Here is a 22,987-nt window from a genome sequence, read left to right as displayed (position 1 = left end):
TGGGACTATGTGAAAAGACCAAATCTACGTCTGATTGGTGTACCCGAAAGTGACGGGGAGAATGGAACCAAGTTGGAAAACACTCTTCAGGATATTATCCAGGAGAACTTCCCCAACCTAGCAAGGCAGGCCAACACTCAAATTCAGGAAATACAGAGAACGCCACAAAGATACTCCTCGAGAGGAGCAACTCCAAGACACATAATCGTCAGATTCACCAAAGTTGAAATGAAGGAAAAAATGTTAAGGGCAGCCAGAGAGAAAGGTCGGGTTACCCACAAAGGGAAGCCCATCAGACTAACAGCAGATCTCTTGGCAGAAACTCTACAAGCCAGAAGAGAGTGGGAGCCAATATTCAACATTCTTAAAGAAAAGAATTTTCAATCCAGAATTCATACCCAGCCAAACTAAGCTTCATAAGTGAAGGAGAAATAAAATCCTTTACAGACAAGCATATGCTGAGAGATTTTGTCACCACCAGGCCTACCTTAGAAGAACTCCTGAAAGAAGCACTAAACATGGAAAGGAACAACCGGTACCAGCCACTGCAAAAACATGCCAAATTGTGAAGACCATCAATGCTAGGAAGAAACTGCATCAACTAACGAGCAAAATAACCAGCTAACATCATAATAACAGGATCAAATTCACACATAACAATATTAACCTTAAATGTAAATGGGCTAAATGCTCCAATTAAAAGACACAGACTGGCAAATTGGATAAAGAGTCAAGACCCATGAGTGTGCTGTATTCAGGAAACCCACCTCACGTGCAGAGACACACATAGGCTCAAAATAAAGGGATGGAGGAAGATCTACCAAGCAAATGGAAAACACAAAAAAGCAGGGGTTGCAATCCTAGTCTCTGATAAAACAGACTTTAAACCAACAAAGATCAGAAGAGACAAAGAAGGCCATTACCTAATGGTGAAGGGATCAATTCAACAAGAACTAACTATCCTAAATATATATGCACCCAATACAGGAGCACCCAGATTCATAAGGCAAGTCCTTAGAGACCTACAAAGAGACTTAGACTCCCACACAATAATAATGGGAGACTTTAACACCCCACTGTCAAGATTAGACAGATCCACGAGACAGAAAGTTAACAAGGATATCCAGGAATTGAACTCAGCTCTGCACCAAGTGGACCTAATAGACATCTACAGAACTCTCCACCCCAAATCAACAGAATATACATTCTTCTCAGCACCACATCGCACTTATTTCAATATTGACCACATAGTTGGAAGTAAAGCACTGCTCATCAAATGTAAAAGGACAGAAATTATAACAAACTGTCTGTCAGACCACAGTGCAATCAAACTAAAACTCAGGATTAAGAAACTCACTCAAAACCGCTCAACTACATGGAAACTGAACAACCTGCTCTGGAATGACTACTGTACATAAATAAATGAAGGCAGAAATAAAGATGTTCTTTGAAACCAATGAGATCAAAGACACAACATACCAGAATCTCTGGGACACACTTAAAGCAGTGTGTAGAGGGAAATTTATAGCACTAAATGCCCACAAGAGAAAGCAAGGAAGATCTAAAATTGACACCCTAACATCATAATTAAAAGAACCAGAGAAGCAAGAGCAAACACATTCAAAAGCTAACAGAAGGCAAGAAATAACTAAGATCAGAGCAGAACTGAAGGAGATGTAGACACAAAAAACCTTTCAAAAAAATCAATGAATCCAGGAGCTGGTTTTCTGAAAAGATCAACAAAATTGATAGACTGCTAGCAAGACTAATAAAGAAGAAAAGAGAGAAGATCAAATAGACACAATAAAGAATGATAAAGGGGATATCACCACCAATCCCTCAGAAATACAAACTACCATCAGAGAATACTATAAACACCTCTATGTAAATAAACTAGAAAATCTAGAAGAAATCGATGAATTCCTCAACACATACATCCTCCCAAGACTAAACCAGGAAGAAGTTGAATCCCTGAATAGACCAATAACAGGCTCTGAAATTGAGGCAATAATTAAGGGCCTACCAACCAAAAAAAGTCCAGGACCAGACGGATTCACAGCCAAATTCTACCAGAGGTACAAGGAGGAACTGGTACCATTCCTTCTGAAACTCTTCCAGTCAAAAGAAAAAGAGGGAATCCTCCCTAATTCATTTTATGAGGCCAGCATCTTCCTGATACCAAAGCCTGGAGGAGACACAACAAAAAAAGAGAATTTTAGATGAATATCCCTGATGAACATCAATGCAAAAATCCTCAATAAAATACTGGCAAACCAAATCCAGCCACACATCAAAAAGCTTATCCACCATGATCAAGTTGGTTTCATCCCTGGGATGCAAGGCTGGTTCAACATACACAAATCAATAAATGTAATCCATCATATAAACAGAACCAAAGACAAAAACCACATGATTATCTCAATAGATGCAGAAAAGGCCTTTGACAAAATTCAACAGCCCTTCATGCTAAAAACTCTCAATAAATTAGGTATTGATGGGACTTATCTCAAAATAATAAGAGCTATTTATGACAAACCCACAGCCAATATCATCTTGAATGGGCAAAAACTGGAAGCATTCCCTTTGAAAACTGTCACCATTCCTATTCAACACAGTGTTGGAAGTTCTGGCCAGGGCAATCAGGCAGGAGAAAGAAATAAAGGGTATCCAATTAGGAAAAGAGGAAGTCAAATTGTCCCTCTTTGCAGATGACATGATTGTATATTTAGAAAACCCCATCATCTCAGCCCAAAATCTCCTTATGGTGATAAGCAACTTGAGCAAAGTCTCAGGATACAAAATCAATGTGCAGAAATCACAAGCATTCCTATACATCAGTAACAGACAAACAGAGAGCCAAATCATGAGTGAAGTCCCATTCACAATTGCTTCAAAGAGAATAAAATACCTAGGAATCCAACTTACAAGGGATGTGAAGGACCTCTTCAAGGAGAACTACAAACCATTCTCAATGAAATAAAAGAGGACACAAACAAATGGAGGAACATTCTATGCTCATGGATAGGAAGAATCAATATCATGGAAATGGCCATACTGCCCAAGGTAATTTATAGATTCAATGCCATCCCCATCAAGTTACCAATGACTTTCTTCACAGAATTGGAAAAAACTACTTTAAAGTTCATATGGAACCAAAAAACAGCCCACATTGCCAAGACAATCCTAAGCCAAAAGAACAAAGCTGGAGGCATCACGCTACCTGACTTCAAACTATACTATAAGGCTACAGTAACCAAAACAGCATGGTACTGGTACCAAAACAGAGATGTAGACCAATGGAACAGAATAGAGCCCTCAGAAATAATACCACACATCTACAATCATCTGATCTTTGACAAACCTAACAAAAACAAGAAATGGGAAAAGGATCCCCTATTTAATAAATGGTGTTGAGAAAACTGGCTAGCCATATGTAGAAAGCTGAAACTGGATCCCTTCCTTACACTTTATACAAAAATTAATTCAAGATGGATTAAAGACTTAAATGTCAGACCTAAAACCATAAAAACCCTAGAAGAAAACCTAGGCAATACCATTCAGGACATAGGCATGGGCAAGGACTTCATGTCTAAAACACCAAAAGCAATGACAACAAAAGCCAAAATTGACAAATGGGATCTAATTAAACTAAAGAGTTTCTGCACAGCAAAAGAAACTACCATCAGAGTGAAGAGGCAACCTACAGAATGGGAGAAAATGTTTGCAATCTACCCATCTGACAAAGGGCTGATATCCAGAATCTACAAAGAACTTAAACAAATTTACAAGAAAAAATCAAGCAACCCCATCAAAAAGTGGGTGAAGAATATGAACAGACACTTCTCAAAAGAAGACATTTATGCAGCCAACAGACACATGAAGAAATGCTGATCATCACTGACCATCAGAGAAATGCAAATCAAAAGTACAATGAGATATCATCTCACACCAGTTAGAATGGTGATCATTAAAAAGTCAGTAAACAACAGGTGCTGGAGAGGATGTGGAGAAATAGGAACACTTTTACACTGTTGGTGGGACTGTAAACTAGTTCAACCATTGTGGAAGACAGTGGGGAGATTCCTCAAGGATCTAGAACTAGAAATACCATTTGACCCAGCCATCCCATTACTGGGTATACACCCAAAGGATTATAAATCATGCTGCTATAAAGACACATGCTCACGTATGTTTACTGTGGCACTATTCACAATAGCAAAGACTTGGAACCAACCCAAAAGTCCATCAGTGATAGACTGGATTAAGAAAATGTGGCACATATACACCATGGAATACTATGCAGCCATAAAAAAGGATGAGTTCACGTCCTTTGTAGGGACGTGGATGAAGCTGGAAACAATCATTCTGAGCAAACTATCGCAAGGACAGAAAACCAAACACTGCATGTTCTCACTCATAGGTGGGAATTGAACAATGAGAGCACTTGGACACAGGATGGGGAACGTCACACACTGGGGCCTGTCGTGGGGTGGGGGGAGGGGGAAAGGATAACATTAGGAGATACACCTAATGCAAATGACGAGTTAATGGGTGCAGCACACCAACATGGCAGATGTATACATATGTAACAAACCTGCATGCTGTGCACATGTACCCTAGAACTTAAAGTAAAATAATAATAATAAAAAAAGGAATTATAAAAAAAAGAAGCTTTGTAAAAATTGAGAGCAAACCTTCTTTCTTCCATTAGGGGATTATATTATATTTTTTAGAGGATCACGTTTTCCCCCAAAGCTCTTTGTATGTAGACAATTTAACATCCCAGGATAAGATAATGTTACCATGTTATGGTAATTCCTGCCTCAGATTTACAGGATAGCTTTCACGTCATGCTTGTGGGCATCAGTTCACTGGATTTTATCTGTTTTATCTGGAGGCAAATTTGATGAACTGCTGATGCCCTGCTTTCACCTATACTAATCAACATGGGATAAAATCAAGCTAGCTTAAATTTTTTTCTCTTTATAAAATTGATACATGGTCAATGTAGACAGTTTATAGAATAAAGGAAAGTATATAGAAAAAAAAACCCACTCATATTCATATTCACACCACTCTTGAATAACTGCTATTAAAGGTTTGGTATATTTCCTTCTTGTTTATACAAGGATTTCAATGGGTGGGTTGGGGTTCCTTGGTTAATACCTATACTTGCAAACTTTTTATTTCATTAACCTTTTTACCATATAGTTTTAAAATCTGTATTCTATTCTTCACACATGTCGATAACGTAATTGTGTACATAGCATGCTTAAGTGTGGACACTATTCTCTGGGCATTTTGATAATATTATACTACTGCTTTTGCATTGTAAGCTCAGCTTGGTGGTAGCCGGGTACTTTACCCTGTGTCCCTATGAACTTTATGCTTTCCAATATCCTTGTTAATGCCAATAGATTAGTCTGGTCTAGCAATAATTATAAATTAAGTAATAATTTTTTCTCTTCACAGCACAAAGTACATGCTCAAGTCATCAGATAACATGCTCCAACGGTCAGTGTATCCCAAGTGAATACAGATGCGACCACGTCAGAGACTGCCCGGATGGAACTGACGAGAATGACTGCCGTGAGTCTGTTGTAGTCCTTGCACTGTATTTGGTTTCACCCTTGTCCCTTTGGCATTTTAATCAATTTGTTAGATTTGTTGATGGACATAAATGCCTACAATACGCCTCTTGTTATTGCAATCTCTTGGCAGATTCTTTTGTGGATTAGGGGTGATGTTCTGATAAGAGTCTATTTTTAACAAGACATTCTAAGAGTGTCCTGCCTTAGTGCATCAAGTTTCTGTATTTTTTATAGTAAGAAACTTTTAACATGAACATAGATTCCAAAAGGAAGGATAATTAAATACATTGAGTACAGAATCCAGTTTGGTAAATTTTAACTGTTATTACACAGTTATAGTAAGTTTCTAGGACAAATTTCTCACTAGTTTTCCTGCTTTTATGAACTCAACATTTTTCAGATTACTGTTGGAAAAGTGTTACATTTTGAAAATGGCTTTTCCTATAACAGCAGGATACTATATCTGTTTGTGACTGATCACCACAAAATAAGACATATAAATCATAGTATTCTATGTATAATGTATAAATATTACCACACCAAAATAAGAAAGTGCAATCATGGTTCATTATGTAGTAACAGGTAAGTAAAGAACAATCTTCCTCTTTTGAGGCTTATATAGAAGTGTTAGGATATGGGAAGATAGGAATTAGTCTGCTGTGTCAGTCCTATAGTCCATATAATTGTCTTTAATCTCAGACATACCACAGTTTCTCTCTCTTTCTCTTTTTTATTTTTTTATTTTTTGAGAAGGAGTTTCACTCTTGTTGCCCAGGCTGGAGTGCGATGGCATGATCTCGGCTCACCACAACTTCCACCTCCTGGGTTCAAGCGATTCTCCCGCCTCAGTCTCCCGAGTAGCTGGGATTACAGGCATGCACCACCACGCCCGACTAATTTTTGTATTTTTAGTAGAGATGGCATTTCACCGTGTTTGTCAGGCTGGTGTTGAACTTCTGACCTCAGGTGATCCACCCGCCTCGGCCTCCCAAAGTGCTGGGATTACAGGCATGAGCCAGTGTGTCTGGCCCCTAGTTTCTCTTAAAAGTTCTTACAAGTCTATCATTTATGAATTTTTCCAGAAGTTCCTTGAGTTTTTAATATATATGTATATTTTAATATATACATATAATATATATTTCTGACAGGCCTTTTCGTGCACTCCTGCATTTCATAAATTTACTATGTGCTGTATAAAGATATAGTCATGTGTCATTTAATGAGGGGGACACATTCTGAGAAATGTGTTATTAGGCAATTTTGTTGTTGTGTGAACACGATAGAGTGTTGTTAAACAAACCTGGATGGTATAGCCTACTGCACACCTAGGGTAAACAGTATATACCCTAGGCATATACTCTTGCTCCTAGGCTACAAACCTGCACACCATGTTACTGTGCTAAATACTATAGGCAATTGGAACACAATGTTAAGTATTTATGTATTAAACATATGTAAACATAGAAAAGGTACAACAAAAATATGCTATTATAATCTTAGGGTACCATTGTAGTACATGTAGTCCATGCAGTCTGTCGTTGACCGAAAGAGCCATACGCGGTGCCTGACTGTACTTCCTTTTGTTTGCTCTTAAATTTATATTTCAAACTTCAAGGAATTATCCCAGTATTCCATTAATTGGTGAGCAGATTTTTGTGTACCTTAGAAATCTTGATCATAAACTTTTCAGTTATTATGTCTCCAACTGAAGATTCAAGTTTTAGCCTATTCTCATGGGATATCTCCTCTATTGTTTTATAATTTTGATTTAATTTTAGTTCTCTGGATTGTCTCTAAATTCCTTCCTTTGATACAAGTGGTTTGTTTTATGCTTTCTGATAAAAGAACTATCTTGTGTAAATTTTGCTAAACTTTCCAATATGGTGCCGTGACTAGGGTAGGAGCTAACATACATTGATTATGGCAAGCAAATTGTTTCTAGTCACTGTACCTTTCAGACTATAGTGTTCATGGAAGAAATACTTGTGTATGTGCAAAAGTAAGACCTATGCTTCCGTCCATACCATGACCACATGGTGCATTTTTAAAAACGACCCTTCTCTAGTGCTTTCTCCCTTGCACGTTATTTTTCTTTGAGAGAAGTGTCTGTGCTATTTGTCATTGTCTCTCCATTTCCTAGCAGAGTTCCTAGTACAGTTCTGTTCTAATTTTCATCTGAAATATTCTTATTTATCTATCTATTTATTTATTTTTAATTTTACTTTAAGTTCTGGGATACATGTGTGACGTTCCCCTCTCTGTATCCATGTGTTCTCATCGTTCAACTCCCACTTACGAGTGAGAACATGTGGCGTTTGGTTTTCTATTCCTGTGTTAGTTTGCTGAGAATGATGGCTTCCAGCTTCATCCACGTCCTTGTAAAAAACATAAACTCATTCCTTTTTAGGGCTGCATAGTATTCCATGGTGTATATATGCTACATTTTCTTTATCCAGTCTATCATTGATGGGCATTTGGGTTGGTTCCAAGTCTTTGCTATTATAAATAGTGTTACAATAAACATACGTGTGCATGTGTCTTTATTTTTTGAAAGAGATTACAGTGTTTCCACTTTGGATTTATCTTCACTCTGGAAATTATGCAAAGAATTTAGACTAAACTCTGGCAAGTTTAGAGATGGTAGCGTGTGTCTGGATGCCATAGAATAGCAAGTTCAGGGGTCAAAGATTCTCCTTTCAGTGCTTTGTAAAGCACACAGTAGGTTCTTCATTGAGGCAAATGAAGAAGATATTTTTGATTAATAATAATGATAAACCATATGTTATATTTTGTAGCATTTTATAAATTTCAGAGCATTATATAAATTCTAGTTGTTACTATTAGGTTCCTTTATGAGGACAATAGGGCAGGCACTATTATAATCTCTTATGAATAAACAAAAACTTCAAAGAGAAGAGTGACTTGTTCGAGGTTGTATAGTAGAGATAGGGCTTAATTTGTCTTCTAGTTCCAAGTCTGGTGATTGCTCTTCATGGAGGGCTTTATTTACAGAAGGAGAAAGTCCTATCTTATACAAGTTAAGAGACCACCAGAGGCCTGTACCACCAGCCAAAAGTCTGTGTCTTTATCCCTTATTTGCAAGTAGATGAAAATGAGTGCTTTATTGCAAATGCAGTGGGACTAAAGGAACTGCTACTTTGGGGAAAATAAAAGTCAGCTGAAACAGAATGTTTGCAGCCAAGACTAAAGTCACTAATACAACCGGCTCACAACTTTGCCAATGAACCTTCTGGCAAAAACCTGGCAGGATATGGATATGCAAGTAGCTGCTGTAAAAGGGAATGAAGCAGAGGAAGTGAGCTTTATAAGTTATTATATCTGGGCAGGAATTTTTAATCAAGTTTTTTTTTAATTTAAAAAAATTTAAGTACAAATAGTTGGTGAAATAATGATTCACTAAGGAAAGAACACCAAATTTGGCTTACTGTTTCTGGAATCATACAAGTCATGAACCCTTCAGGGCACATTGTGGCCTAAAATGAATCACATGCATATAAGGGATTTTGCAATGAGGCGTTCTTTCCTATTTCCCTCTACCTTTTTTATTTATTGCTAAGTTTCATTTATGGAGGAGTGTAAAAAAAAAAAACTCTCACAAATCAGAGGAAATGTAGAAAAGAATCTTCTTATTCTTTTGTTAGTGCTTTGATCTGGTCACAGTCAGATATATACAAGAAGGAAATGAATGGCCTCGATCAAAGTCCTTAGAAAATGCTAGTATAGGGGATGGGTTGCAGGAGTGATCCCATTTTGTTTTCCTTCTTTGTTTAAAGTTCTTGTGGAAAGTGGGAAAGAGAACTGCCAGTCACCGAGCACCAGCCACCACCTTACCCACTTTTCACATCAATGCTGCAAGGTGGGTATGAGGACCAGCTCTGTTTTACAGAGATTGTAAAGATTATCAAGATGTAAGAGTAGGGGAGCCAGGATTTTAACCCAGGTCTAAACCATATGCCTGTGCTCTTTAAAGATTTTGCTTTAGGAATAGAAATTTATAACTTATTTTTGTTTAAAGGTTACTTAGCTATTTGATTATTTTTACATATTATTGTCTAAGCCTTTTTTAGTATGGAAGTTTTTTTTAACATATACAAAAGAAGCATGAATTGTATAGTGAACCCCTTTGTATGCATCACTCAATTACATCAATGATGAACTCATAACTAATATTGTTTTATTTATTCTCTTTATTCTCCCCATTATTTTGAAGTATTTCTTAGACATTGTATAATTCCACCTGTAAATATTTCAGTATTTATCTCTAAAATATAAGGACTAAAACATAACCATAATATCATTATCACACCTAAAAATTAAACAACTCTTCTTTAAAATAATCAGATATTGAGTCAGTTTTTAAAATTCCCCAATCATCTTGTTATTTTTTACAGTTTTATTATTTAAATCAAAGTCCAAATAAAATCTTTATGTTCAAGTTAGTTGATATGTCTCATAAGCCTTTCAATTTGTGGGGTTTCCTTCTATTTCTGTTCTTTACCCCTTGCAATGTACTTGTTAAAAAAAAAAAACCCAGGTCACTTGTCCTGGAGTTTCCCACAGTCTGGCTTGTGTTCATTGTGTCCCCTGATGTCCTTTAACATGTTCTCTGTCCTCTGTATTTCCTGACAATTAGTAGCTAGACCTGGAGCAGGGTTTCTCGACCTTCACACTGATGACATTTGGGATCGGACGGTTCTTTCTTGTGCGTTGTAGAATGTCTAACAGTATCCCTGGCCTCTATCCACTAGATGTCTGTAGCATTGCCCAGTCGTGACAATCCAAAATGTCTCTGGACGTTGTCAAATGTCCTCCAGGAGCAAAATCATCCAGTTGAGAACCAGTGATTTAGGGGACTGAACAGGTGCAAGGATTTTCTTTGGGGGGAAACAAGGGAAGGCAAGAGTACTTTTTATATAAATCTGTGTGTTTTCATTAGGAGACACAGGATAGCTAGCTGTCTGTGATGTGAGTAGCCATTGATGATCACTGCTGAAATCCATTTAGTCATAGCAGTACTTAGTTATTTTAAATGTTGCATTAGATATATAACAGCTGTTATTAGTTGCTTTAAATTAGAATGTTTTCATGTGATCAAAGATTAAATGAGGCTTAGCCAGAAATCATCTTCATGAGACATGACACTTTATTATTTCTGCAGTGATGATGCATGGAAATCATTACTTGTGGACAAACTTAGAATTAGCCTGTGAATGGGGCTTTTGTTTTTCTATTTCTCAGAAATAGAATGGCCTATAGGAATGAATATATTAGGTACCTGGAAACCACCTAAAAATAGTAATGGATGTTGGAAAAGCTCCAAAGAAGGACTCAATTCCTCCCTCCAATATTCAAAAGGATTAGGGAGCTTGATGTTGTAGTTTGTAGCCCTGCCTGTCATTCCAGACCTCTAGGTTGTAGTTCATACCCTTTCAAGCTTCTAAAATCAAGACACTGAGCTCCAAGACAGAGTACCTTGTGTCCATTCCAGGCATTCCTTTACAGAACAAAGAGTGGTGTGTAAGAGTCCTCTCAGGGAGGCAGGCAGGGAGAGAGGAGGTGAGAGAATGGTCGAGATGGTGAGGAAGGGGAGGATATTAAGGTCTCAACAAAAAGATTATTTTTGAGATAAATGTGGTATAGTATGAGAGATTCTTATTGCATTTGGTCTTTTTGTCTGCTTCGTCTTTATGTGCATAAGGTATTGGTGGTTATTTTACCCATTTAGAAAAATTTCTGAATATATATATATATATATATATAAAGCTGCAAAACAGGTAAAAGCTCATTTTCCCCCTTAGTTCTTTTATTATTCAATCTGGTCATCTGTAAAATGGCATCTCATATTAAACAGCTTGTCAATTAACTTTTTTTTTAAAGGAACAGAGAGATTCAAAACTGCGGTCCATTTTACTTCTAATGGGATTAGCATCAAGGAAAAACCACTCATGCAGGGTCTAAGATAAACATCAGAACAATGCAGCAATTATAGGTCATTCAATTAATATATTGATGTGACTTTCAGTTGCTCAAAAATAGTACAGTTTTTTTCTGTTAAGTGAAAAGATTATTTTGCTTTTTCAAGCACCATATTAGAATGATTTTGGTGTGAATAAAACTATTGCTAATTATCGTTGGTTTGCAGCACTTCTCTTTTGTTACTTAGGAATGCCAAAGAAAGGGTAAAATCCCGTTACAATGAAGGCTTTCTTGCCAGTAATCAGCAGTATTTGGTCTGCCTGCAACTGGGGCTGCTTTGTCCCAGAAGTTTTATTTCTATTGACTTTCTGCTCTTTAGAATTTAAACATTTTTCTTTATATCTTTAACTGCTGAAACTCCAGCTGAGGGAACAGTGGGAGAGGAATAAAAAAGATGGTTAAAGTCATTTTGTGGACCGTGAGGGTGCATGAAGAACATGTTCTTCAAACTCAGTTCCACATTTAAGCTGCCCAACAAGCTTTGCCCTTGCTATTCTCTCTCTCCCTGAAGCCAGAAAGAAGAAGCAGGTGACTCTCAAAAGGACCCCATCTTACCTGTCACATCACAGATGTACCTTTTTAGCATTCTCACAGTTGAGATAGGATTCAGAGCCCTGAAACCTGGAGGAAGGAGAGAAAACTCTCTTTTATTTAGTTTCCATCATACAAGGATGTTATAAATATCCCCCATCTTTAAAAAGATCCTAAGATCCCTCTTAGCTGTTGCCAATTACCCTGCTCCCTTTTACAACAGAGTTTCCTAGCATTAACGTTAATGGCTGTTTCCATTTACCCTTGTCCTGTTTCTTTCTTTAAAAATTTTTTTTTTACATATGTAATGTATCCAACTGATTGTCCTTTTTTTTTAGAACCCACTGAAAATAGTCCTTCATCTTCACCAGTCTCCTGAAAATATTCTTTCAATGCTACCAATGACTGCCATTATGCTAAGCCTAATGGTTCTTGTTCAAATATCACTTCTCAGAGAGCTACTCCCCAGTTACTCTTTACCTTTTACCCAGCTCTATTTTTGCAACTTTTTTTCCCATTGTGACATTTACTTTAATAGCTGTAATTTCACTCTCCCAAACAGAATGTCTGTTCCATGAGAAATTGGATTTTATTTCATTCTTTAGTACCTTGCACACTATAGGTGTGCAATAATTATTTTTGTATGGATTGATTAATAAAATGCTGTGGGAATTGCTAATTCACTTGTAATTTTGTTTGCCTTTTAATTTAATTCTTAGCACAGCATCTATGAAGTCAGATTTCAATAAATACATGTTGAGCACAAGAGAATTCTAATTAAGAAGAACGCAGCACTCTGTAGAATAACTGGTTTCTAGGATATTGACATTCATCCAGCAATGATTTGCTGATGAGTATTCAAATTATTTGGAGCTATGTTTCCAGCAGGGAGGCTGAGCCACACCATTTCTAGTGATTGGAAAGTGGCTACTCTTATAATGCTGGGGTGCAGCTAGTTTTCCTGTCTCTTTGATTAGATTTTGTCTTTTGTTCTGCCCAGGTGGGTCCCTGGGAATAACTACTAAGGTATGGAACCATGGTGTTGTCTGGCCTTCAACGAAAACATGTAGCCCAGTGCCACTAAACATGATGTACATTATAAACATTTGTTTACCCCTTAGAAGGCATCTTACTTCTTTGTACTATTCCTTGGAGCATTTGATGCACATTTTTCCATCTTGTTGCTCGGTCACTTTTGTAATAGAGCTTGTGTGAGTTTTTTTTTGTTTTTTTTTTTTTAAGGAATTTACAACTATGTCAGTTTTTATCTCCTTTGCGGTTTTTGGTGATAGCTCTGTGTATGGGAAGAAGGCAGTGCCGTGGATCTGGAATCCTTGGAGCAACCCTCTCAGGCACATTTCTAGTTGAGGTCTAAGATTAGGTCACTGTGGATAGAGACCAGCAAGGTCAGGCTTAAGACCCAGCTAGTACAAAGGGAGTGAGCTAAGGAAAACTAGATAACTTAGTTTGTTTCTGTTTTTGCTTTGGCTTCCTGAAAGCCACCCAGACTAAACTTGATGTTAGTTCAATTCTACAAGTCCTCGGGATGACCATATTTTCTTTCTCTTTCCAAGGTGCTGAATTTCTTCCTTTCTTTCTTTCTTTCTTTCTTTCTTTCTTTCTTTCTTTCTTTCTTTCTTTCTTTCTTTCTTTCTTTCTTTCTTTCTTAATAAATTTGGTTTTATATAACTTTTTATTGAAAGCTTCTTCAAATTACTTTTGGACTGAGGCAGGAAATACTTCTCTGTTTTTTCCTTGTATATTACTACATTCCCTAGGAGCTAGTCCATGATGGCAGTCACTTCAGAGACTTGAAATTTACCAGGAATGGGGGTTTGGGGAGTCGTGGTGGTACCTTTATGAGACTTTAACTTTATGGCCTGTTTTTTGGTATTGACTCTCCTGTTTGTCCTGGTACTCCTTCTGGAAAGTTATTTTTCTTGTGTAGGTTTCCTAGAATTCCTAGATTATATCACATTGAAGTACTTTGTTGACTATGCCATAAGTTGTGGGAAACTAGAGTTTGCCTGACTTCTCCCTTCTTCCTAATGTGGATGGGAAACTGACTGGCAGAAAGAAAATCTTCCCCCCTTCCTCTTGGGTTTCTTCTTTTTCTTTTCATAATCTCTTTTAAGAATTTTCTATTACCATTTAATTCAATTTCTTTCTTCTTTAATTTTTCGCTTCTTCCTGTTACTTACTCTGCAGCCTATAAATGGTAGATGTATCTGTGGTAGTGGTTAGTAACCTGGGTTATGGAACCAGGTTGCTTGGATTTGAATTCTGGCTCTCCAACTTTACCAGTTATGTGACCTTTTTCAAATTCCTTAACCTCTTAATGCTCAGGTTCTTACTCTATAAAATGGGAGTCATCATAGTATTTACTTCATGAGGTTGTTATGAAGATGAAATGAGTTTATACATATTGAGTACTTTGACACATGTCTGGCACACAGTTTTTAATATATGTTATTGATGATGATGATGATGGTGATGATTGCTTGTTTAACTTTGTGGGTAGTACTTGCAAGTAAGTGCTGGTGGCCAAACTGGTAGATTCTTTCTGGCAAATCATTACATTGACTGGATTAATCTGTCTTGGAGCCAGAGCAAATAACATAAAGTAACTTATAAAGGATGACTCTAGGACCTTGAACAGTCCCAGGTGTCTGGGCTGGACTTGTATCAGTAATTTCTTGTGTGTGTGTGTGTTTCCCAATCTTGGCTTAAGTTTCCTAACCTACTTTAAGATCCCTTCTTCATAATAGTGGTTTTTTCTATGTTCTTCTCAGCCATGTTGTCAAACTGTGAGAATAAAACGTGTCTACAGTCTTCCCGTCAAGATAATAATGAATAGTGCCTTATATTTGTATCTTACTCTGCTTAAAATGATTTCCATTCTAAGAGGTCTACAAGGTCTTCAAACTACATTTCTACACCCTCCTTCCTGATTATGTAAACAGAACTATAACATGGAACTTTCTTGCTTCAAACCAAATCATTAACAGCGAAAAAATATAAAAACTCTTGTCTGCATAATTTTGGGGCAGCTCCCAATTATGGGGGAACAAATCTGAACATGTACATTTGGGACTGGGAGAAAGTAAAGAAAGGGGAAGCAAGGAGTGGTGTGAGGAAGGATATTCTCACCTTTTTGTGTTAGAAAAAACTTTAAAGGTCTGAGGCTTAATTTATAGGTACTTGTTGATCTTTCCATTAAAACCAAATTCAGAAGGAAGAGTTTCCTTGGTGTTCTTACATATGGTCTCCTCTCATATTGCACTTTACCCTATACTCAAAGTCTTGCAGGACATTTTAGCCACATGATGGATTTGCTCTATGGGAAGAAGATTAGACTTAGGCTTGCCAAGCAAATAAACCAAAAAATAAGATTTTAGATATCTCCCAGTTGGAAGCTCAAAGGATTGTGATTTATTGTTTTCTGGAGTAGGTTGAAACTCATTAACATCTTTAGCAATGGTAGTAGAATCCATTCATTTCTTTCTTTGCTCAGTGTTAACAGTTCGGACCTGTTCTCTCTCTATGGGTCTCCAAAGAGGGAAAACCATTCAGAAACAGATTTCCAGGTATTTTCAGTATTTAGTGGAGTTAGGGAGCTCTGTGAAATCTTTCCTATGAGTATACATCTCGGGTTAACTATGCACCGAAGAGATCAAGGTGTGCAGGGGTTGAGAGGGGTCCTCTGCTGATTGAGAGAGATTCTTTATCAGTGTGGATGGAGACGAGAAAGCTGTTTGTTCCTCATTCCAAAAGTCAAACTGCTGACCTCTGGCCATTACAATACCCTCCCTGATGATATCAAGCTGAGCTTCTTGTTTGTTGGGTGGGGAATGGGCCTTGTCAGTAAACTTGTAGTCATGTCAGTGGTTACTGTTTTAATCTTTCCCCTTTCAATTTTCTGGCACTGGCTCTCAAAAAGCAGGATGAGGAAAACAAGAGATCCATCCAGCACACTTATTCTAGATTCTTTATATTTATAATTATCACCTTAAATGAAGTAGCCACTGTTCAAGCCCAGATTAATTTTCCTCCAGACAGATAGCTTATCTATTGCGAAGAGCTGGGGTTTCTATGAGTTTTTCTCCTGCTTGCTGCTGCTCTTAAAAGGCTAGATAACACATTGACAGTTTCAGCACAGAATTTGGTGCATGACTTCTGCTTGAAAAGACTTGGGACTATCCAAAGAATTATCTTCAATATATTTATATCTCTGTAAAATCTCAAATTGGGTTCTTAAGTGCCAAATTGAGACTCAAAGTCAACTAAGACATACCTTTTCCTTGGTTAAAAAGAAATCAGAAGATGACCTGATAATCACTACAAAAATAATCTTTCATGAAGAAGATGGTCAGACCAAGGAAGATATCACATTTGTAAAAAGGAGGGTATTCAAAGGCCATAAAAGGCAGAACTTCAAAATATTTTAAAAAGCCGAATGAACTAAAATGTTCAACTGTGATAAATAGCAACATTGAACATTTCTTGAGCACAGAGAGTAATGTCCCACCCCTGTACTAAGTGTGCACAGTGAGTAATGTCCCACCCCTGTACTAAGTGTTGGGGATTCTAAAGTGAGTAAGACAGGATCCTTGATCTCAGGGAGTTTCATTATGTCTTGGGGGAAAGAGATCAACAATCCACAGAATAAAGCCTCCAGTAAGAAGTCATGAGAGACAGGTGGTCCAAGTCTGGCAAGTAGAGAGGAGGGACAGATAGCACGTTATTCCTGTAAGAGACTTCCTGATTTTCCACTGTGACCTAGAAAACCAGGTCCAGTGAGTAGCAGTGAGGTGGTCATATGTACATAACGTGGCAACAACAATTTGTGCTTTGAAAGCACATTATGCTTTTCAACATGCTTTACCAGACATGGTCTTTTCAGGCCCCTCTACCCTGTGCAGTAGCTTATCCAAATGTACAGATAGGGAAGCAACATAGGAGGACATGAAGTTTGAGTCACAGTAAATAGCTGCTTAGTGGTACCTCTGGGCCGCCAGGGATCCTGAACTCTAGGCCTGCTTTCTTTCTCCAACCCGCCAGTGGAAGAAATGACCTTTCTTTTTTCCAAGCTTGTGCGGTGGTACTTTAGTTTCCTGGGATGTTATCTGTATCATGTAAAAGAATGTTTGATTTTGAACTAAAGTTAAATTCTTTCTCATTCTTCGTCTTTCGGCTCAAAAGTCACTTCTTTAGGGGATACTTTTCTGGGCCCCCAAATCTCTCTGCTATGCAGTCTCACAGTCCTCTGTACTTTCCACATTAGCACTTATCCCAGTTTGTAATTTACCATTTGTGTCTTATTTGATTAATGTCTGTCTCCCCTGTCCAGCCTTACTCTCCATGAAGCCAGGGAGCATATTTCTTTTGTGTATGAATATATGCATTTAGTGACTTGCATATAGTAATCACTCAATAAATGTTTGCTGAAGGAAATTTAAGGTTTGTTTATTGTTTCCTTTTTTTTTTTTTTTACAATAGAGTACCCAACATGTGAGCAGCTTACCTGTGACAATGGAGCCTGCTATAACACCAGTCAGAAGTGTGATTGGAAAGTTGATTGCAGGGACTCCTCAGATGAAATCAACTGCAGTAAGTATTGTGCACAAGATGTGCAGTGGTGTGCTGAAGCTGGTTTATACTGGTTTGAGAGAGCCAATATGTACAACTCTTCCCAAGTTCAGGTTCAGTGAATTCATGTTGGTAGTTTGAAGTCAGCCGTTGGTAGGAGTATTTACACACTGGAAATTGGCAAACACTACAAACCAGGGCCTTTTTGTTCCTGGATAACTGGTTCTTAAACATTTACCAGCACACCATTGCTTAATAAGAATCCCTTTTTAAACTGGGGATGATCTTCCTTTGAGATTAAACGGCTACAATGGAGTTAACGTCTCTCTTTTCTTTCCCTTCTTAACTTTCTGTTGCAGCTGAGATATGTTTGCACAATGAGTTTTCATGTGGCAGTGGAGAGTGTATCCCTCGTGCTTATGTCTGTGACCATGACAATGATTGCCAAGACGGCAGTGATGAACATGCTTGCAGTACGGTGATTTCTTTATGCTGGGTCACGTTGTTGGGAGTGTTTTGTTTGGTTTCGGTTTTGTTTTGTTTTATCCCCCCACTCCCCCACCAATGTACCTCTTTTTTCAAGGAGAAGAGTCACTACGTTTGATGGCAGATGGAATCAGAAGGTCACTAGGGGCCTCGGCACAAGCCTTTGTGGTGTTGCTCGACCTGGGCTTCTTTATTTTCCAAGGATCTGTGTAGATGTACAGGGCTGGTGATGGACAGTTTGCCTTCTTTCCTTAGGCTCCAGGGGTATGGGATATATTGTATCACTGCATTCTCAAATGACCCATACCTCTGACAATCTTGATAGTCGAGTGAGAGAAGTGTTTTTAAGGGAAAGGAAGTTCCTAGGAGTGGCTCTGACTCTCCTCTTTACTTTGAAATTTCTGCTGCATTAAAGTTGGAGGGTCAGGAAAGTGTCTTTTTCTTCTTCTTTTTTTTTTTTTGGAGATGGAGTTTTGCTTTGTTGCGCAGGTTGGAGTGCAGTGGCGCGATCTCGGCTTACTGCAACTTCCGCCTCCTGGATTCAAGCAATTCTCCTGCTTCAGCCTCCCGAGTAGCTGGGATCACAGGCATGCACCACCATGTCCGGCTAATTTTGTGTTTTTAGTAGAGATGGGGTTTCACCGTGTTGGCCAGGCTGGTCTCGAACTCCTGACCTCAAGTGATCCGCCCACCTCGTCCTCCCAAAGTGCTGGTATTATGGGTATGAGCCACCACGCCCAGCCTGAAAGTTTCAGTGTGGTATAGGTGGCTTTCTTGCCTCCACTTCTTCACTCTTACCTTGCTTTTATGTCCGTGCTGTTCCCTGCAATGCAAATGACCTCTCTTATTGTTGCCACCTCTCTACTTATGTTTTTTGGAATGAGTAAAGTTAGAAGACTCCATGAAAGAGTTTTACTATGTTCAGTAAGTTGGCAGCTTTGTGTGGTGATTTATTTATTAGAATGTATGATTTCCCTCCACACCTCTTTTGATTGGTTGGTACCCATGCCTTAGGGTGTTGTTAAATATTTTTGATATCACCCTAATTTTCAATGAGCCATGCCTGACTTCCTTTCTGGAACCCGGGCTTATTTCAGTGACAGAGAATTAAAGAGAATGTGACATCATGGAATGGTTGACTCAGAATCATTTGGGCATAGATTAGCAATTACAGAGCTTGTAGTAAAGTATGAGAACGTTGGATGTTGTCATGTCTGCAGCATCTTTGTCTGCATTTTCTGTTCTGTGCCAATGCATTGCAAACCATCTTGTTTTTAATTTTTTTTTTTTTTTTTTTTGTGAGACAGAGTCTCACTCTGTCACCCAGGCTGGAGTGCAGTGGTGCAATCTTGGCTCACTGCAACTCCACACCCCGCCATCAGGCTCATGCCATCCTCCCACCTCAGCCTCCCCAGTAGCTGGGACTACAGACATGTACCACCATGCTTGGCTATTTATTTGTATTTTTTGTATTTTTGGTAGAGATGAGGTCTCACCATGTTGCCCAGGCTGACCTAATTTTTAATCTTGAAAAACAGAAACCGGCACCTGAGTTCATTTCCTGGACCCAAAGCTGCTGTTATCTTCTTCTTTCTCTCTCTTTTTTTTCCCTGCTTTTTAAAAATTTTTGTCAAGATATTTAAGGGATTAAATTGATATAGAAATTTCAATTTCTAGGAGTTCTGCTTAGGCAGTGAGGTGAAAGCACTTTGAGTTTTTCCAGGTGATTTGTGTCTTTGGAGTGCAGCTGTCGCTTTATTCCAGACTATCCGACCTGCGGTGGTTACCAGTTCACTTGCCCCAGTGGCCGATGCATTTATCAAAACTGGGTTTGTGATGGAGAAGATGACTGTAAAGATAATGGAGATGAAGATGGATGTGGTAAGGAGGGGAAGAGATTCCTACTGAAAAGCATTTTCTTCAAGTGTTTTCCAGCGCTTGTTTTTTCTCCTTTCCTTTTTAGAAATTTTGTGTGACAAGCAAGCCTCAGGATTGGCTGGAGTTGAAGGGGTTGTTTAGGAACTTAGTGGGTGGGGAAGAAGGAGGTGACTGCGCTAACTTTTCCTAAGAAGATTCAGAACTCAAATACAGATTAAATTATAATCCTCTCCTTTCTATCTTTAAGGAAAAATAGGTAGGACAGTCTCTGCCTCTTCTATACCCCAGTCTGACTTTCTCCCTGTAAGACTGCCTGTTTTAAATAGATTTGCCTATATAAAACTAATAGGCTGGGGAAGGAGAGAAAATAGGGAAAATGTCATTTTTCTTAGACCTTACAATCTTTAAAAATGACTTTGAACCTTGGTAACAGTTCAGCTTATTTTTTGTTTTCGTTTTGTAAATTCTGATTCCCAAATGAGTCACTGACATTCAGTGGTGAGACAGAGGCCACCTTGGGAACATGTGAGGTGGAGCTGGGGATTGGTAAGTCTAGGAGAAGCTACTATCCAGGGAAGTGCTTAAAGATTCTGTGAGAAGGAAATTGCCAATGATATTCACCCTTTTATGTTGCTGATATTCACCCTTTTATGTTGCTGATATCATCAGCAGTACCTCCAACAATTTAGCAGTTACTAATACCCACACCCTACAGCAAGTTACCTGCACCATTCCAATCCCAGGTATGATAAGGGGAATGCTTGTTCTGGGAACATAAAACATAGTTTTATGTTTTTATGTTCCAGAAGGTGGTTTTTCTACATTTGGGTTATGGTTTTTCTTATACTGTTGACATTTCACTAAATAAAGCAAATCAAAAAGCCCAACCACAAACTCAAGTAATTCTGTACCTGGCTTGATGGCCCTAGTTCTATAATTCAGGATTTAAATAACTACATCTTTTCCTAGGGGATTATGAATCTAGTTTGTTGATAATTGAGGCCCGTATCTGCTTCTTACTCTTATAACCCGGCTGGGGGCTGCCTCTTCCAGGAAAAGTGGAATAATTCCATTATGCCTCTCCTTAGAATCTCAGTAAAAGACTAGTGGTAGAGTTCGAAATCACTAACTTACTGTAAAATGTAGATCATTTGTAGATTTCTCTTGTCCAACTTGCTCTACATCCTCTTTTAATCACTGATTAAAAAAGAGCTGGCTGTATCTTCCCTGTGGCCTGTAACTCTCTCTTTTTCCCCCCACAGAAAGCAGTCCTCATGATGTTCATAAATGTTCCCCAAGAGAATGGTCTTGCCCAGAGTCAGGACGATGCATCTCCATTTATAAAGTTTGTGACGGGATTTTAGATTGCCCAAGAAGAGAAGATGAGAACAGTACTACTACTGGAAAATACTGTAGTGAGTATAGACATTTACCTGGGTAGCTTTCAGATGAAGATATTTCTGTTTTCTAGAACAGACGTTCAAATACAGTGTATCTGTTGGTGTTTACATAACAAAGCACCCCAAGACTTAGTGGTGTAAGCTGACAAATGTGCCTTATTTCTCACAGTTCTGTGGGTTGGCTAGGTAGTTCCTCTGGCCTATATCCGCTCACTCACACGTCAGGATGTTGCAGTAAAAGTTTGGGCTAGCCTAGCCTTGTTGACCCAGAGGCTGAAAGAGCAAACCCCAGGGCTCAAGTACTTTCAAGGTTCTACTTATGCCAAGTTTGCTCAAGTCTTCTTGTCCAAAGCAAGACACTTGGCCAAACCCAGAGTGGATGGAAGAAATAGACTCCATCTATTGATGGGAGGAGCTTAACAATTTTTTAGCAACTCCCCGTCCCTAATCCCTAACACACACACAGGAAGGATTGTTTCAATGACAATTTTCATGACCTTAAAGATGTTCTGGAGATTTTATTACCTGGCTTATAATTATGGAAAAAGGCCTTGTCTGGCTGTACTAAAAAAAAAAAAAAGCTTCTGGTTCCTGGGTTATGTACTTTGAGTTACTCTCCAATGGCAAAACTGAGTTGGCCATGCACAGTGTTGTTCAATTTTGTCTTGTGTGACCACACTCATTTATGAGGAAACTGACTGGAGCTAGGGATTTTTTTTCTCCTTTTTTGTGACTGTAGAATATTCACCCCACCAACAACCCATCAACTCTGTGGACAGCTGACAGTCCTGTAAGGGAATGCCATTTAAAACCTTGATTTCATCAATAATATACTCTAACTAAATTTATGATTGCCTAGAAGTCCCCATGTAACTGCAACCCCAAGGTTATTTTTTGTTTCCTGACAAAAATTGTACATAATATTTAAACAGGTAGAGACCTCTATGGTATTTTTTTCTCTATTTCATTTGGGAGCCCATTTAAAAAAGCTTAAAAAATTAATAAGAGAGGTGTAGTCACAGTATGAAAGTTGGAAAATAAAAATTAACCAAAAGAAAAAAATATAATCACCTGAAATCCCATCTCTTGAAGCCAGCCACAGTTAATATTTTTAGGGCTTATTCTTGCTCCAGTCACTTGGGAGTTCTTAGCCCTTTTTACTATGTAGACATAAAGATAGACCCACACATGACCTGATTTTTTTTTTGATAAATAAGACTTATAATAACTTATACTTGCACATAGTTATAACTTTAAAAAGGAGCTTTTTTTTTTCTTTTGTTTCCACTCGAGATAGGCTCTTGTTCTGTCACCAAGGCTAGAGTGCAGTGGTGCAGTCATAGCTCACTACAGCCTCCAACTTCTGGGCTCAAGTGATCCTCCTGCCTTGGCCTCCCAAAGTGCTGAGATTACAGGTGTGAGCCACTGTGCCTGGCTAATGTTTTTATTTTTAAGTTTTTGTGAAGATGAGGTCTAGCTACATTACCCAGGCTGGTCTTGATCTCCTGGCTTCAA

At 38.3% G+C, this 22,987-nt stretch overlaps 1 protein-coding gene across 2 annotated transcripts in view; it reads left to right on the top strand.

The window, feature by feature from the left end:
* The window catches only part of LRP2 (LDL receptor related protein 2), a 232,305-nt gene that overhangs the window by 47,625 nt on the left and 161,693 nt on the right, over positions 1 to 22,987 (top strand). For both annotated transcript variants that reach the window (XM_024243330.3, XM_054549456.2), the window contains exons 4-8: positions 5,473 to 5,589; positions 17,619 to 17,729; positions 18,068 to 18,181; positions 19,959 to 20,075; positions 21,335 to 21,487. In XM_024243330.3, the coding sequence (XP_024099098.3) occupies positions 5,473 to 5,589; positions 17,619 to 17,729; positions 18,068 to 18,181; positions 19,959 to 20,075; positions 21,335 to 21,487 (612 nt within the window). The remainder of the gene's footprint in view (positions 1 to 5,472; positions 5,590 to 17,618; positions 17,730 to 18,067; positions 18,182 to 19,958; positions 20,076 to 21,334; positions 21,488 to 22,987) is intronic.

This window comes from Pongo abelii, chromosome 11 (assembly GCF_028885655.2).
Source record: "Pongo abelii isolate AG06213 chromosome 11, NHGRI_mPonAbe1-v2.0_pri, whole genome shotgun sequence".
NCBI classification, from domain to species: Eukaryota; Metazoa; Chordata; class Mammalia; order Primates; family Hominidae; genus Pongo; species Pongo abelii.
The sequence above is the reverse complement of the archived record's forward strand: the minus strand, read 5'-3'. Positions and strand labels throughout refer to the sequence as shown.